Below are 18280 nucleotides of genomic sequence, written 5' to 3'. Positions count from 1 at the left end.
TTACATAATTCTTTTTGATTTTAGTTCATCACCCCAATAGTAATTCTTGTAATCAATTAAATATTATTTTTTGATAAGTTTTTATTCTTATGTTAATTTTTTGTACATTTTATCTCAGGATAAGCTAGTACGTTTTATATTGGCTACACAAGATGAAGAAACAGGAGGATTTGCTGATCGTCCGGGTGACATGGTAAAATTTTTATCCTTATTATTATTTGTATAAAGAAATACTTTTTTCATAATTTACTATTTTATCACTTTTTTTTATTATGCAACTACATTTTTCAATCATAATGATCTATAATCTTTCCTATATTCTTCGTTTAAATCTTGGTTGTGACATGATTTCAAAGAGTATAACAAATATTTGAATGTATTTAATTGATGAAATTATAAATTATAATTATTAAGTGCTTGAATGCATTAATTTTAATTGAATTGATTGCAGAAATAATTTATAAATATATGTTCCATTAATCCATTTTCTTTCACCAAAATTCTTTTCAAGCAAAACATTATAGCCTTACTTATTTTAAGGTTATTTAAAAAATTGCTAAACAACTTTTAAATTACCATTTGTAAGTTTCCTCATATAGTCTTTTTACACATTGGGTCAATTGTCATCACCATAGAGAAGATTTTGTCTATTCAATGACGCAAGAGTGTATGTTTGTAGAAAATAATAATGTTAATTTAATTTTAGCTAACTAGTATTTTAATTATAATTGCTTTTTAAAGTTGTTAAAAATACTTGTTGCAACCTATTTTACTGTTCATGTTGATTTTTTTTTGTCAAAATATCAGTTAAATTACGCATCTGTATTTTATAAATTTAAAGAGCATGTAAATGCACTTTTATGCATTTTTTGACGAATGAAATTTTTTTTTATGTATTATTAAGTACTAGTTGCTAATGAGCATAAAGTTATGTTTTTGATGATATTTATTTAAAAGATATATATATATATATATATATATACACTACTAACCATTAAAATTGCTACACAAGGAAGGAATGTAAATAACAGAATGATATTTATTGGGCACATACATTATAATTAGAAGAACAAGTGATTAAATTTTCAAGATATTTGAATATATAGATTCTGAGGAACCAGTACTTCTGGGCATCGAGTCGAACAGAGATTAGATAGCATAAACGGGTACAGCATTCCATGCAGCTTCAACATTAAGCCACAATTCATTGACCGTAGTGACTGACGAGTGGTGGCATGCCAGTCGTTTGGCAACCAATGACCAAGCGTTTTCAATTGGTGAGAGATCAGGAGAACGTGCTGACTAGGGCAACAGACAAACATGTTCTGTGTCAAGGAAGGTCAGAACCGTGCGAGCAACATAAGGTCGTACATTTTCCTGCTGAAACATAGCATTATAGGGGCCTCAAAGATAAGGCAGAGCAACTGGCCCTAACACATCAGAAATGTAACGCCTGCTGTTCAAAGTGCTAATGTGAACAATAGGTGATCGAGACGTGTATCCAATGACACCCCATACAATTACTCCAGATGATGGGCCAGTATGACAATGTCGAATGCAAGCTACCAAAAGGCATTTTCCACGATGTCGCCATCATGATACTGTATACAGAACCTGGATTTGTTTGAATAGACAACGTCATGCCATTCCTGCGTCCAGGTTTGTCGTTGATCACTCCATTGAAGCTCTCCCGTCTGTGATGCAGCCTCAAGAGTAGTGGTCGCTACATTAATCGTTTAATCGCCTAATCATTTGCATACCACAACATGCCTTATCCGTCCTGCAAATTTCACTTTCATTGTGTGTCGCCTTCCTGGTTTAGCAATTTTTATGGCCAGCACACATTTATTACTTGGTGGCATTTGATCGTAAGAGCCAACCTTGCACACCGTCAAGAAATAGACAAATAATGAACGTTTCCGCTTTTGCCGCTCTATTTATATCAATTGAAAGATCCAATAGTTGAAAACAATATGACGCAATAGAAATGTGGAATGATGTCTCACCTTGTTTTGAAGCAACTGACATAAATTTATGGTCACATATATTGCATTAACCTTTAAAATTGGGTTTTTTCTAGGATAAACAGTTTTCTTTTTTTCGTCTACCACTGTTTATATATATGAAATTTTAATTTTTTAATTAATTTTTTATTGCTTTTTTTTATCATTTTATTATTTTTGCTTAATTAAAATGCAAATTTTTATTAAAATAGAATGGAACTTTTTTTATTCCAGTGTTTGAGTTAAAATTCTTTTATTTTCTACGTAATTTCTTTACTGTCTAATAATTAGTAGTTTAGTACTGTTTTTCAATGGGAACATCTTATATAAAAGTCAAAATGCCCTGTATATTTGTCCAGCAACTTAATACATGTAGGGTGAGTACAGTGTGTTTATAATTTAATATTTAATTCTATTACATTACTCAATAGTGAAACTTTTTTTGTTGAATTTATCTGAACCATAAAATATTTTTGTGTGTAATATATTTAAAAGTTTTATTTTATTAATTTATTGATTTACTATTTTTTTTGCCTAATTTCGGTATGTTTGTTGCTTTTATAGGTTGATCCTTTCCACACTGTATTTGGTCTAGCTGGTCTATCACTGTTAGGTGATGACAGGATTAATGAAGTAAATCCTGTGTTTTGCATGAGAGAGAGCGTAATACAGAGATTAGGATTGCAGATTCAAATGTTAAAAATGTAGAAATTATCATTTGTTTGCTCCTTTAATTGTAATATTTTTCTGTAAAAACTATCACTTTTGTACTTATATGTAATGTAAATAATATACAAAAATAAAGTCTAGCCAAAAGGTTTTCTTTTTCCATTAATGCTATATTTGTATTAAAAATTATTTTTGTTATAGACAAAAACAATAAAAACAGCATTGAAAGTTGCTGATTAGAATAGAATATTTTTAATTATGCCGGAATTGATATATCTAAAAGCAGAGAAAGTACCCACTTAAGGTTACCAGATCTCCTCAAATCTTAAAATTGTCCTCCAAAACTTTCAAACTCAATAGAGAACAGAAACTTTCTTTAAATCTTACAATGTATGCTCGAATTTTTGTGAAAACACCTCTTTTTTTTATGTGCAGCAAAAAACAAAAAAAAAAAACAGAAATGTGCATGGCCTTGTTAAACAAAAAGAATACCAGCGGATAGCTGAAAAAGCACCATGCTAAAGTTAACTAATGAAAATTTGTACTCATTTAAAAATAATTTCAAAAAGAAAGAAACAAATTTCAATAATAATTTCACATGTATTAAACAAATGCAGAACATCATATATGCGTCAAAACTGTTAAGTAATGAAATCAACTTTGAATGAAAATTGTTTTGCATCTGATATTGATTCTTTGCTACACATATTAATTAATAATTTTCCATAAATATATGTGTGTCCTCAAATCATAAAATTTTTGGGGACTCTGCTGATTTGTCCTCAAATTATGGTTTAGGAATCTAGTCATTTTACTCACTTAAATATTAATTATTTTATACTGCTGTCACCCTAATATAGCTGAGAAACATTAAATGTACTGAGAATTTTTATTTGTGCATTTATTATTCAATAGAAGAAATTACGTTTTTGTGTCTAATTTTCTAACTTAAAATATCGTTTGCTCTAATTTAGTATATTGAACATCTCCCTATCGAACCATTGAGAATAAATTCTAGAACATGAAGATCCGATCTTGAGATCGAAAGTTATTCCAGTGGATCCATTTCATTTGAAATATATGTCAATATTGCTGATAATGACAAAAGATTTTTTTCATTTTTATATAGGAAGATTATTTATAGCTGGGGATTATCCACATATATATATGTTTTAATAACTTAAAGAATTATGATTGGAAGAGGAAAATAAGGTGTAATGATGTTCACTTTCTATATTAACATCAGACATAAATAAAAACATATTTTACGCCTAAGCTTGGAAAAGCGTGTCATTTAATATTATTACACTTGTAGTGTTCGCTATATAACGCGTTCTTTCAATTTTACTCTCAACTAAACTAATAAATGACTTCGGAAGACCCCACAAGCATGTTATGATGCTACCCAAAAAATAACCGGTGATATTTTACGTAATTATAGCCAATTGGGTATACTATAGCCTACGTCACAGGTCCTGTTATTCCTACTAAATTTAACTAGTAAACAGCATTTTCTGCAAACCTGATTTCTAGCAACAAGTAAACATTAAATGAAGTGTGTTGTTATAAGTCGTTACTCAGCAGGTTGGAATTGTATTTATCTAGTTCCTTTTGAAATAATGTATTTTGTCGTTTTATCTGAGTTTATGAATTTAGTAAACATATTTAAAACTCAGCTTATTAATTAAACTAAAAGGTAAATGTTATCCTAGTAAAATTTTCGAAGTGGAAGTAGTTGTGTTTTTTTAATATTATACCCAATTAAAGGCAAACGTGGAAAACCTTACTTTATTTATGTTGGGATGTTAATTTTCTTAAATTTGTTTTAAGCTCACGACCTAATATAATTTATAAATTACAAAAACGGTAAAATTTCGCGTTAATTTGTACAATAATAAAACTTCCTAGAATATGAAGAACAACCTGCCCTCCCTAGAAATTTTCCCGTTTTATGAATCTTGTTATTGTCTACATTCAGTCAACCATAATAACAACTAATATCTAATACTTCTTATTTTATAGAAATATATAAAATCCAATTGATTACTTAATTCACATTTAATGTGTATGTAATAATGAATATAGGAAATGCGATGAAAATAAAAATAATTATACAAAACAATTAATAAATTATACAAAACAGATGTGCCGAAACAAAATTAGGTGTTTCGTTAATATGTAAAAAAATAATGCAATGGGTACAATAGCTATTAGTAAATGATAAAAGAACATCTATACCATAATTAAATCAACTATTTCGTTCTTGTTCATGCATAAAAGTAAATGACATTATAAGTACAATAGTCATTTGTAAATGATTCAAAACGTATATTATATAAATAAATTAGCAAAACAATCTTGCTTCCTCGTCTAATTATAAATAAATTCCTTCCTCGTCTAATAATAAATAAATTACTACCTCGTCCGACATACTCCTTTCTTTGAAAAATGAAAGGAAATTTTTGTGTATACATATACGTCTTATATTGAATGAACGTCCATAAATATATACGTACATAAATTGTATGTGCGTATAAAGCGCCAAAAGAAATATAATAATAAATAAAACCGCTAATAAATAAAATATGCTAATTAGTGCAAATTAAATTACGAAATCAGATACAAAAACGTACATTCCATGAGTGAACATACCTTTTTTTCTGTGGATTCAGACTCCAAAGTATATGGAGCTCGATAGTTTAGTCAGGAAAGCTGTCCAAAGTCTGAAACACTTAATGTTAATTTTCTTTTTTGTGTATTTTGCCATATCTCGAGAACTTTTTTAGCGAACTGAAAAATTTTTGCACACAAATATGAAATTCGTTTATATCCAAAGATAAATCCATGCAAAAAAAACGACAACTTTTAGTAAATATTTATTATTTTATTTAATAACAGTTAAAAAAAAAAAAGGTATACAATTTCTTACATCATTTTAAAAAATGTAATTTTATACGGAAAAATACAAAATTCTTGTGAAATCGGTCACAAAGTTCCATAGATTTAACATAAATTTTTGACAAGTTTTGATTTCTTACTCTCAAAATAAGGCGGGGGGGGGGGCGAGTAGACGAATTTGGAAAATATGAACACATTGGAATTACACGGGTTTTAGTATGACTTTTTTTAAAACTCGGAAACTATTTGACCGAATTCTTTCAAATTTTATGTTTTGTCAATTAAAATTACATTCGGTAAAATGAAATAAAAATCTACATACTTTACAATTCAAAATGTGTTCGACTATTATTACAGAAATGAATAAAAAATATGAAATAATCCTTAATTTTTCTTTTTAAATTAAATTATTTTAGATCATTGATGCAATCAAATCCCTCGAAACAATAAAAATGAGTCATTAAAATCGAAAGTTAATCAGGTTGTTTGCATTTTAATTTCGTACACTGCGCAATACGAAATATGGTTCCAATAATAGTCAAAGTTTTACCTCCTTAATGTCAATTTGACGTTTTGCGTATTTTGCTATATCTCGAAAAGTTTTCAAACAAACCAAAAAAGATTTTGCTCATAATTATAAAATTTATTTATACTTGTAAATACGCATTTTTTAAAAATAATTATTGTTTTTTATTAGTTTATTTGATAATGGCTGAAAACTTTTAGAATTATTATGAGGTCCACAAACCTTTACACCAGTTTGATCTAAGTAATTCTGAATAACAAAATTCCTGATTTGACGGGAATCGATTTAATAATTCTTGACAAATCAAAGTTTAAATACGACTTTGTTAAAATTTAATAGCTATAGCTAGTCCTGATTTTTGAAAAATAATAATTTTTAAATTTTATTTATTTCCTTTTTATTTAAATTTTTTGTGTGTGTGTGTTAGAAAGTGAAAAATAGGGAAAGAAACATTTTTAGAAAAGCGAGAGAAAAAATTTGAAATAATATCTTCAGTTTTTTTTAATGGCTTGAGTAAAATCCTCGTTTAAAAAAATTATTTCTTTACTTTTTATTTCGTTTAAACCCTTTTTATTATTTTAATATTATTATTTAATTGTTATTATTTTATTTTAATCTTAGAGGTGTAACGGGGATATGTAAATGAACTTCTATATGATACGAAGAAACAATTTAAGATTTCAGCAATGGCAGTTCAATCATCATTAATTGAAGCGACGAAAACAGAGTTTAACTACAACACGTTTAACTGCTCTCTTGATTAAAGAGCTATAATAAATTATGGGATGATAATGAAACGAATAATGAGGAGGGGACAAGAAAAGTTTAACATAAGAGTAAATATAATTTAAATAGGTTTAAAGTTTTAGCCATTGTGATGTCCTTTTAACTGTAAGTCTGAAGTTGTTGATTCCTCCTATCTTCTCAATTCAATGATTACGATATTCCCCATGCATAATATTTTCCGTATTTAATTGTCAAAAATATTTTCTAAAGTTTCCATGATGATTTCGTTTTGAACTACCCCTAGCAACAAATTTTACCATGGCCCCAGATGGGTTTGAAATTTCCTTAATATGGGTCCTATATGAACATACACCGAGGAACCAATATTAGGATGCCTAGATTTTTTAATATTGGTACTATATAGGGCTAATATCAGTCTTTCTTGGGCCTATATTTGAAGAATAATGAATATAAATTATTGGGGGAATCGGAAAACTCCATAAAGTGCCAATTTCGGAAAAATAATGACCCTTTTGAACCATTAAGATTCGTGAATATTGGCCTAGTGAAGGCCTTTCTTTTTGCTACTAGGGATGTTTATGTTTCATATTGTTTAATAACTTAAAGAAGTTTAGAAATAGAACTTAGAAAGTTTCTATCTGCAGCCCATATTGATTGCGAAAATTTTAATATTAAATTGTTAATCGCATTATCTATTAACTAGAACTTAAGACGGGCAGAAATAAGCAAATAACAACGAAAATATAAAATTTTTTTGTTTATGATTGTCTAGGTCATAGTAATACTTTGGTTTTAGATTCTACACTTAAAAAATTGATAAATGTCGGCAATTTATCGTGCAGTAATTACTGCTACAGAGAAACATGTGCCAGCGAAATTACAACCGTTGTGGTCCCATCCTGCTGGTGATCTAATTTGAACGATTTTTTTTCTTTACATTTTGTTTGATTATAGGGATTTAAATGAATGTTTATGAACATATAATTGTTATTAAAGTCATTTAATTTTCTGATTTTTCATTCTTTTTGAAAAATTGTTAAAATAGGAATTTATTTTAGCTACAAAGCATGTATTGTAATGTTTTCCTCTATTAAGTAATAAACTTCCTTAAAGTTATCAGAACTCATACTGCCTAAATTTTTAGTCACAAGATATTTTAATAACCTGAACTGTATTAAAAAAGGGATAGTTCCATATCGGTATATGTTCGCCCCTTCTACCTTCATCAAAGTGTAAAGGGGTTTAAAAAGACTTAAAAATAAATATGTTGGGTTTTTCCCAGCGGTAGCGATTAGAGATAAATTCGGGTTCGGTTTTTGAGTTCCAAGCTCGAATCTCAGAATTTTAATTCGATCCCAAGATACATAGGATTACTCAGAAACAGAGACCGCCAGAGATAAACGTCTAATTCTTCGGATAAATGCCCAATTTCGCGGTCTCGTTATATAAGATCTTTGGTGTCTAAACAAGTAAATAAGTCAATAAACCTTTTTATCACGATTAATTAAAGAAATTTAAATTTTTTGACGCTTAATAACTGTCCTATTTATTTGTTTAAAAATAATAAAAAAGTAAAGAAAATTTTATCATGAGCCCTAGCCTGAAACTTTATTTTTTAGTGAATATGCTCGAGCTGAACCTGTCTGATCTCTAGTAGCTACGTGTCTGTTTTTTTTAAAAATTAAACCTGAAGAATATTTAAAGAGCCTAGTTTTATTGCAAGAAGATTAATTAAATTATCACAATATCAGATAAGCTCAGGCTAATTTTCTTTTTCTTATATATATATATTCATAGTAAAAAATGAAAAAAAAAAAAATATATATATATCTATGAGTACCTATAACTAAGTGAAAAATATTTTTAAGCTATACTACTTAATAAATGTGTAGGAAAATGAAGTATCCTATGGTTAGCAATCCATTATATTATTTAAAAAATTTCTATTTTCTTTACTAAAACTAGTTTTATTAATTTTAGGACCTAAAACTATATTTTTCTGGGCTCCTGCATTTAAATGGGTAAGTTTTCAAACTGTATTAATTAGTTATTTTGTGCCCTTTTAATAAAAATTCTGTTCTTTTTCATATAATATTTAAAAAAGTTTTGCATTTCAGAGACACAAAACAGATTTTTTTTTAATGGTATGTAGCATTCAAAAATATAGGGGGCATTATTTTAATACTCATAAGGATGAGAAACAACAAAAATTTAAATAGAATTCATGCTGGCTGTATTAGCTAGTTGCATTTTGATGCAGGCAATCCCAGTTTAATATCTGTGTTAGTTACCAATTAAACAATCAATTTACACCATAAGTGTATATAATTTTTTAGAGGAAACTTTATATCTAATAAGTTATATCTAATATTCAGTAATAATTATGTTCTTATTACTGAAAATCATATTTAGAAATCAATATTTTATTTCTGTCATTAAAAATCATTTATTTTATCTCATATTGTTATGGTAAATTAGCTACATTCTTCTTATATATTTGTATTAAAGTTCATATAAGCTATTTCCATATATTAATTATTTAGAATAACCAGAAATTTTATTTTAAATTCATTTTATAAAACTATAAAATGCATTTCAAAAAGTTACTTGGTGAATAATTCTACTTCACACTTCAGGGTGGCAGGGCTCAGTGATGTAATGTACAAGGGTTAATTTGTTTTCAAGGTCTGATTAGTCGCTAAAGGAAAGCTTTGGGGAATCTGCTAGGTCTATGCACAGACGTTTTGCGCTGTTCCTATAGTTGGCCCAGGGAAAGCCGCAATTTGCTGTTGTCATTTCTGAGTACGCAGGAAGCACATAGACATGCTTTGAAAATTAAAGTATCCTGCCAAATGTGAATTGCGTTCACTCATTCGCTCATTCATTTATGCGCTCATTCATTTATCAACCAACAAGTAAGGTGTGCGGAAATTGTGCAGGAACACAGATGTTCATGATGCAGGTGAGAAAATTATGGATCAAGGTTTGATTGTATACCTTATCCACATTATAGTGAGTTTTGACAGTTAGATATGTGTCATTCCTTCAATTGAATTCGTCGGATTCCATAGTTTTTAATATCAACTTTTTATTACTATTTCCATTTTTTTTTTTTCAGTTACCTACTCTACAATGATATCCAAATTAATTGAGAATGAATTTTATATTTTGTTTGTATATTAAATGTTGTACAATTGTGAAATGTTATTGTTTCATAACTAGTGCTATTTTGAAAATATTTAGTGTCTTGTAATTGCTGGTATTGGTGATATGGCTAGACCAGCTGATAAATTAAGTGCATCTCAATCTACTGCCTTAGCTGCAACTGGTAAGCATATAAATTTTCTTATTCTAGCAGAAATGTAATTTTAATTTTAAAAATATCTTTTTTTCTGGTTGATTCAAAAGTTTTAATTTATTAATTTTAAAATTTAGTATTCAAAATTTTTTAGTTAGGACTATTTTTAATATTTTAATGGAAATATTTAGAGTTGAACATTGTAGGTGCCTATTTTCCAACTTCTGATGTAGCATTGTGCGCAGAATCTTTTTGCCTTTTGAAGGTCACAGCGGATTTAGTTTATATTAATTTGTCTTAAAAATTATCTCCTAAAACAATAAAGCCTCCCGCAAATGCTGCTTAGATACCAGACATTTGACATTTTCCACAAAGTAAAAAACAGGGTTTTTGTATGAAACTCAAAGCGATATAAACTGAATATTATTGATAGATGTCTAATCTCTCTGAAGCCACCGAAACCAGCTGTCACTATGACATATTCATGACAGCCAAAGCCATCTTTTGAAAATGGACCAAACTAATTTGTACTTCCAATAATATACAAGCAGGGCCGGATTAACCTATAGGCACACTAGACACGTGCCTAGGAAATTCAGGGGCCTACGAAGAACTTGGGAGAAAAAAATTTGTTGACAAAAATAATTTAGCTTTAAAAACAACAAGTGTATTTTGCACAAAATTATGAAGATGCAAATAAAAATATAATATTTTTCGGTAATAAATTATTTTGCAGAATCTTATGATCTAATTTACTATTTTACTTTTTTGCAATTTTTGGATTCAACGAAATCTTGTATTATGCTGTCGAATTCCAAACTACGCAAATTTTAGCGTATATTTTGAAAAGAGGGGAGGAGTGGAGGAAGAAGGGGAGGGCCCAAAAACGGCTATGCCTAGGGCCTACGAAAGGTATAATCCGGCTTTGTATACAAGACATTACTTTATTTTGGAATAAAAAGTAAATGAGTCTTCCCATTAAATCATTTGAGTTATTTTGTCTTTTTTAAAATCATTTTATAACAAGGTCTCAACTGTCTCTGTGGAATTTTTTTTCCTTCTAGATATAAATTACTAACACCTTTAAATAAATTACTTTTTATTATTTAATAAATTTATTATTTTTAATAATAATTTTAACAAGTTTTTGTTAATGTACTGTTGAAATATATAAATCTTTATACACTTTAATTGATTGTCTATTTAAATTAGCACTGAAATTAGTACCTGCACACTTCGGAATTTTAAAATTATAATTTCAGTTTTTTTTTAAAAGTTTATTCAAATTAGTGTCAATCTTGCTTATAACAATTCCTATTTTAATGAGAACTCGGTTTTAATAAGGAAATCGGATATACTTGGTTCTAGTATAATTTTAAAACTATCGGAACAAACTCACTTTTTACAAGCAAATATCAGTTTTAGCGAGTAATATTTCTCTTAATTATTAAAATTTATTTGCTCGCCTTGAACGTAAGGCTGGATGGAACAATTCTCGAAAAGAGTAAATCAGAGCGAAAAAAAATTTGTAGAGGACTTCAAAAGTTTGAAAGTGGAGAAAAATTCTAAAGTTATGTATCTGTTGACACCAATGTTATCACTTCTGAGATACGTAATCCCAAGAATATTGTAACTGAAATTCAAGCAAAAGCTGACAAAAAAAATGTTGATAATGACAGATGTGTAGATTTTCAAGCTAAACCACCCACAATCTATGCAATGGCTTTTGAGTGCACAGAAAAACTTTCAAAAGCAAATTAGTTTTTTGGGAAATGAGATGAGTCTTATCCGAAGACCAATAACATAATAAAGGAATTCAAAGCAAATTCAGGGTGTGTAGCATTTTTAAAAAGTGCTTATTTTTAATTTTCATTTTTTAAAAGCCCTTAAAGATGCTTTTTTCATTGGGTGTTTTTAAAAAGTGCTTAATTTTCCCTTTTTCAAAATGAGATTTTTCCTTTACCATGTTGATTTTCGTTACGAATTATGCATAAAGACACAGTTCACATTGTTCTATTCAAAGTTTTCACAATTAATTCAAACCCAATTTATTTCGGCATATTGTGAGACCATAGTCTATGAAAGCACCATTCGTTTTACATGATTCATAAGTTCATGATTTTTGACATGACGTTTAAAACAAGATAAAACCGTCGATTGTCAAAAACTTTCCAACCCTGCCTAATTATGATAATTTTTTAAAGTGCTCAAAAATATATTTTGAGTGCTCAAAAATATATTTTGAGTGCTTAAAAGGTGCTTTTTTTATATAATTTGGCTACACACCCTGAGATTAACTAATTTCTTTTGTACTGTAAGGAAATAAAATACTAGATCTATAATTTAGTAAGTATATTTGAACTTTTATGGTTTTTTAACAAACCTGTTTGTTATGAGGAATAAATATTATGATCCTTTCACGCTTGTTATAAGCTAGCTAGATTATAATTATAAAAAAATTTCTATTTTTTCTCTCCTATTTTTGGTTAACAGGGAAAGGACCACTAATTTTTCATTCAAAGGCTGCAATTGCAACAACTCACAATCAGCTGCAGACTGATTTGATAATATCAGGGTATAGAGCATTCGCCTTGCAACAAGGTGAATCGGGTTCGAATCCCAGGGATGGCTGGTCGATAAGAATTTCGCACTCGGCTTGCACCAACCAAAGTGCTGATGTAAAATATTCCTGAGGCAGACAGATCATGGGTTAGAGTCCCTCTTGCCATCAGGCTAACCATGTGAGGTTCTTGTGGTTTTCATATCCATGTAACGCAAATGTGGGTTAGTTCCATCAAAAAATCCTCTACGAAGGCAAATTACTCCCAATACTTGATCCAGGACCAACTCTTTGAAAATACAGTAAAATTGACAACAAAAAAATAGCATTTGACTTATTTGTCACATATTTATAAATAACTTTTGATTCAAAAGTCATTACTACATTAACACTCATTTAAAAAATACAGATGAATTTATTTGTTCAACTCTATATGTATCTGTAAAATTATTTTGATTCTATAGTTCTAGATATGTAGCAAAAAATATAAACAAAATAACATGGAAGGGCTAAAACTTTTACTGTTTGTATAACTAAAATATTTAGGCTATGAATTTTATTTTCTCTCTCCTTGATTTATTTTGAATGTTTAAGAATAAAAATGTATAATAATTTAATTAACTGAAAATATCTTTTATGTATTCAATAACTTGGAGTCAAGTAGTTTTAAAATGTTTGAATATTTGTTCCAAAAAACTAATTAACAACATGTAATAAAATTGTGATAATGCTATTTGTAAATTTTTTGCTCAGTAATAAATAAATAAAATAATATTCAATTAGTAACAGGTACATTTTCTGTAAGTCTCTGTTAATTTTTTTTAAAAATAACCTTTTTATTAAAATTTTTCATAAATGTCTCTTATTAGTTTAAACCTATTATATGAACTAAGAAATATTTTTTGTGGAATTGTTCAAACCTGCAGTTTATTATAATGATTTTATAAATTTGTGGAGTAATTGTTTATTATAGACCAATACATTATGTAATTTAAAAAACAACTTTAAATCTAAATTAAGATATTTAATCAGTTTAAATTTTCTTAGGGGAACCCCCCCCCCCCCATCTAAATAACAGTCATTTAGTTATCTAAATTTACAGTTTTGACAAATAAGGATAATTATGCAAAATAAATAATTAGTTTGAGGTAAACTTATAACCAAAATTTAACTCATACAAATGTTTTAGAATTATTTGGTCTCTTTTAATAGCTACAATTAAAAAGATTACTTAGTTATTTTGTTTCTGAATCTTATGTCCACTAATGAAACTCTATTAATTCAGCAAAATAAAATCCAACTACTACAGGAATAAGAGATACACCAAGATAATAATATAAGAGGATATGCCGAAAATCGCAGAGAGGATGTAAAAATTAAGTTATTAAGCATCTTATTGGACTTGTAGTTCTAGAGTGTAAAAAAAGTTAGTTTGAGGAAAAATTATAAAAAAACACTTTAGGTATAAAAATTTTGTTTTCTCTTCTTTATTAGTTGCTCAAAAGGAAAATTAGATTAATTCCATATTGCATTGCTTTTCATTGATGCAAGTGTATGATCAGTCCTAATTGAAAGCGTTGATAACTCTTATTATTTTGAAATTCGTTGTTTTATCTATCAATGAATACAATAATGATGAATGTACAAATTTTTTATTTTAAATAGTAAAAACGGACCCAGAAATTCGGAAGTCCTAGAAACTAAGAACCCATATTTTCTAAATTCTAGTTAAATCATTGTACTATCATAAAACAACCCATGAAAATTTAAGAGTAACGCCTGCAAACGTTAATAAAATTTAAAAAATCACCTTCTGGTTAATAAAATTTTATGTATGTTTTAAACACAACATTTAGATTTTAAGATGTAATGGCGAGTCAAAGTTGGTTTCATAAATTTTCTCTTCCTTCTGTACATTCATTTTATGGGAATTTCTTTAAACAACAAATTTTTGTGTTTTATTCTCGAATTAAATTTTTTAAATAATTAATTTTGTGTTATTTTTTAAAAACATGTTATAAATTGCAAGCAACTTTTGTTTTACTTCTAAAAATCATAACTTAAATTTTCTAAAAAAACTTTATTTTAGGTATCATTTGGTCAAGATACTCCATGGTAATAATTCCTAAGAACTGGAGTTTATTTAGTGTAAATATCTTTGTAGCTTTAACTGGTTTATTCCAACTGAGCCGTATATACAGGTATGAATTTCATATAAATTATCTTTTTTGCATTAATTAAGAATTAAATCAGTTTAATTTAAATACAACATACTTTTTTATAAAAATATTGATTGGATGATATGTTATGAAATGTTTAGTAAATTTTTTAATTTAATAATTTTAAAAAAGTAATAAATATTTTGATACAACATAAAAAAATTTTTTTTATTGATTTAAAATTTATTCTAAATATTTTATTGTAGTATTATGCTTCAATTAGAAAAATTACAATATTGGTGTGTAATAAATTTCATCATAAATATCAACTCTGAGAGTTTTAATATCATTTTAAATATATAATAATTATTTCGGGCTTTTCAGAGTGTAGATTAAGAACAAAGTAACTTTGGCTATACAGAAAATGCCCAGACTTAAGTGTTATGCTTCGCTAACTTTCTACTGTATCTAACTTTTACTGCTTATAAAAATGATCTGTTTAAAGTAGGAAGTTAATATTTTATTTTGTTTCTTTTAGGCACAAACAATCTTTGAAACAACCAGCAGCATAAAACCCTATTGTGTTCATTATTCTTTAACAGTTATTTATTTGTTAATCAAATATTGAGATTCTTAAGTTTTTGAATCATACATGTTATTAGTGATAGCTTTTAAATTTGTTGCAGTTATGTTAAATTAAAATAATTTTTTGAGTTTTCATTGATTTTATTTATTATTTTAATGTGAAATATAGATTTTATAAAGTTGTATAATGTGTCATTACTTAAGTTATTTCCAAAGTAGATAACACATAACATTCTAAAATATGAAATAAATTTTTCCAAAGCAAGTTTTGAAACAAATTTTTTTTTTTTTTTTTTTTTTTTGAACTTGGAGTTGTACCAGATAGTGATTTGGGCTGCATAATGAATATTCAGCCCAAAATAGTTTCTTTTCCTTATTCATTACATTTAAATTTATATTTAAGTGGGAAAAAAAACATTTTTAATTATTGTAAGACTATGCGAAAACACATTATTATGTACAGTACATTTATTATATACAGTGCACAAAAAAAGAACACAAAAAAAACAAAAACAGACGGCCTTGAATAACTTTTGATCTAGTGATCGGATCTTCATGTTCCAACACTCAATCTTAATGGTATGAGGGAGTGACTTCTAGTTAATTGGTGCAGACGATGTTTTAAATTTTAAAATCTGACACAAAAACATACTGTCTCTGAATTAAAATGACCTTTTTTCCGGTAGATTTGGATTTCTAACTCAATAATTGGGTCAGGAGAGTGGTCCAAAATTTAAGCCCTTTGTTATTAATTTTATTTTTGTGTATTTTACCATATCTCGAGAAATTTTTAAGGTAAATGAAAAAAGTTTGTACACAATTATAAAATTTATTTTATCTAAAGATGCAAAATGTTGCGTTTAGTAATTATTCATTATTTTTTACAATTTTATTTAATAGTAAAAAAATTTCAATTGTAATGTTTAGGATTCTTTACCATTATTTTAACGAATGTAATTTTACATGGAAAAATATGAAATTTGAAGGAAATTAGTCAAATTGTTACTGAGAAATGGAATTTTAAGTATACGATTTCTTTAAAATAAAGTTATTGTTGAATACCTCAGACATGATTGTGCTCTGGAAAATTCGGATTTCCAGCTAAACCGCAATCCGGAAATCCTAGGTCCAGAAGTTTCAAAAAATCATCATCCACATTTATGTATAAAAATTTTTGTATATTCTATTTAAAAATATTAGAACTAGAATTTATACTTGGCATCTGTTTCATTTGTACATATTTTTCTGGTAGAATAAACAATGTGATTAGAGATAAAAGTAAACTTATACATAATTATTAATTTAAATTATGCTGCATATAATTTATTTAAAATTTCACGTGAAAATATTAATAATATAAATTTATAAAGGCATTAATTTTTTGAAATGTGTCATTAATGATTTTATTCAAGAAATTCTCAGGATTTTTGAGTTGGGCTCACAATCACCCCTGATACAGGTAATGTTGAAGAATTGTGAACATGTAACAAAAATTTAAATGTAAATATTTAAAGATCTTTAAATAAAATGTAATAATAAAAGAATAGATAATTATCAATTCTAACAAAGAATTCTTTCATTACAAAAATACCTTTCATTACAAAAATACCTTTCATTACAAAAATACCTTTCATTTCATTTTCTTACCTTTTCGACATAACATGTTCTCTGATAATTTCCTGCTTCGAATAACCTCTTAATAATTAAATAATAAAATTTTATAAATGAAAAATAACTTCAGGTCTATATGGACAAATTGTAAATAATATTTCATTTATTTTAGGCTGTTGTTTTAAATTGTAGCTCACTGTTAAAGTAGTTTATTAGAGTGGATTAAAAAAAGTTGAAGTGTTATAATTCTTTTAGAAATAGTGCAAAAGAATTGTTTATTTTCATCATTAGGAAGCTTTAGAAATCATATAACTCAAAATTATTATCTTTTGCTGCGAAAGGTGTAAAACTTTGACTACAAATGCCTAAAACGAGAAAATAAAAGATATAGTCTATCAGTTTGCAGTAGCTCTAAAAACGTAGCATTTCATAGAAAACAAATTGCACTAAATTTTAGAATTTTAACTTTTCATTTACTGCCACCTCAATGGTGACGAAGAAGTAGAAGATATGAATTTATAATACTAAATATTTTTAGGTAATAGTGTTTTAAAGAGATAAGTTGTATCATTACATTCAGTTGATCATCAAAATCTTGGATTTTTACAATTATTTGAATTTTAAGCATGTTTAGTCTAACGTTATTGAATTTTGCAAATTAGACTTTATATTAGTAACGAGTGTCCCTCTGAACTGCTAGGAATTGCATAATACACAGTTTATCAAAATGCTTAGACCTTTGGTCAGCTTTTTTTTCCGATTCAGACCACTGTGAGCTTTTAGTGTCTAACTTGCGTTAAATTTTTTTTTTTTTAACTACACAAAAACTAGCTTGAAATTACGAAGGTTTGTACAAAAATGTACAGGGAATAAGATCGAATAAAATAAAATACTATTCAATAGTAAGTGCGAGAATTATTAACTGTTAAACTTGAAGTAAAAAATACTATATGGGTCATTGGCCATAAGAATGCAACTTAAGTTGAAATATAACTTGTTGAAACAGCCAGTTTTGTTTATGAACTTAACAGGAGCTTCTTTTTTTAAATCTGTTTGAAAGTTATTGCAATTTTAAGTTATTTTTTCTTAAATATTTCTCTCTTTTTTTAAAACACCCTTTGTTCTGTAGATCAAGAACAATAAGTTTTACAGAGTTGTTAAAAAATATGATATTCAATAAATTATTTGATTTAAATTTGTAGTAAGGAAATATCATGTTTGGTT

The 18280-nt window shown here is 27.5% G+C and overlaps 2 protein-coding genes across 3 annotated transcripts in view; both read left to right on the top strand.

Annotated features, from left to right (window-relative positions):
• RabGGTb (geranylgeranyl transferase type-2 subunit beta) overlaps positions 1–2823 on the top strand; it is a 36800-nt gene extending 33977 nt beyond the window's left edge. For both annotated transcript variants that reach the window (XM_071185537.2, XM_016061250.5), the window contains exons 9-10: positions 119–193; positions 2568–2823. In XM_071185537.2, coding sequence (XP_071041638.1) covers positions 119–193; positions 2568–2711 — 219 coding nt within the window. In that variant the 3' untranslated portion in view covers positions 2712–2823. The remainder of the gene's footprint in view (positions 1–118; positions 194–2567) is intronic.
• A 4731-nt stretch (positions 2824–7554) lies between these two features.
• On the top strand, positions 7555–15580 carry LOC107446568 (mitochondrial pyruvate carrier 2). Its single transcript, XM_016061251.4, has 5 exons — positions 7555–7748; positions 8824–8864; positions 10087–10171; positions 14791–14902; positions 15399–15580. The coding sequence occupies exons 1-5, from the start codon at positions 7664–7666 to the stop codon at positions 15430–15432; spliced, it is 357 nt and encodes a 118-aa protein (XP_015916737.3). The 5' UTR covers positions 7555–7663; the 3' UTR covers positions 15433–15580.
• Positions 15581–18280: the final 2700 nt, after the last annotated feature.

Source organism: Parasteatoda tepidariorum, chromosome 5, assembly GCF_982258835.1.
Source record: "Parasteatoda tepidariorum strain Cologne lab strain chromosome 5, Ptep-v5.0, whole genome shotgun sequence".
Lineage (NCBI taxonomy): Eukaryota > Metazoa > Arthropoda > Arachnida > Araneae > Theridiidae > Parasteatoda > Parasteatoda tepidariorum.
This window is presented reverse-complemented; position numbering and strand designations above follow the sequence as displayed.

Bases quoted from the DNA above. Each gene is read 5' to 3' on its own strand.
- LOC107446568 (XM_016061251.4), top strand. From the start codon at position 7,664: ATGTCGGCAATTTATCGTGCAGTAATTACTGCTACAGAGAAACATGTG. The intron at 8,865-10,086 runs GTAAGTTTTCAA...GAAAATATTTAG, and splicing joins GGGCTCCTGCATTTAAATGG to TGTCTTGTAATTGCTGGTAT. The intron at 14,903-15,398 runs GTATGAATTTCA...TGTTTCTTTTAG, and splicing joins CAACTGAGCCGTATATACAG to GCACAAACAATCTTTGAAAC.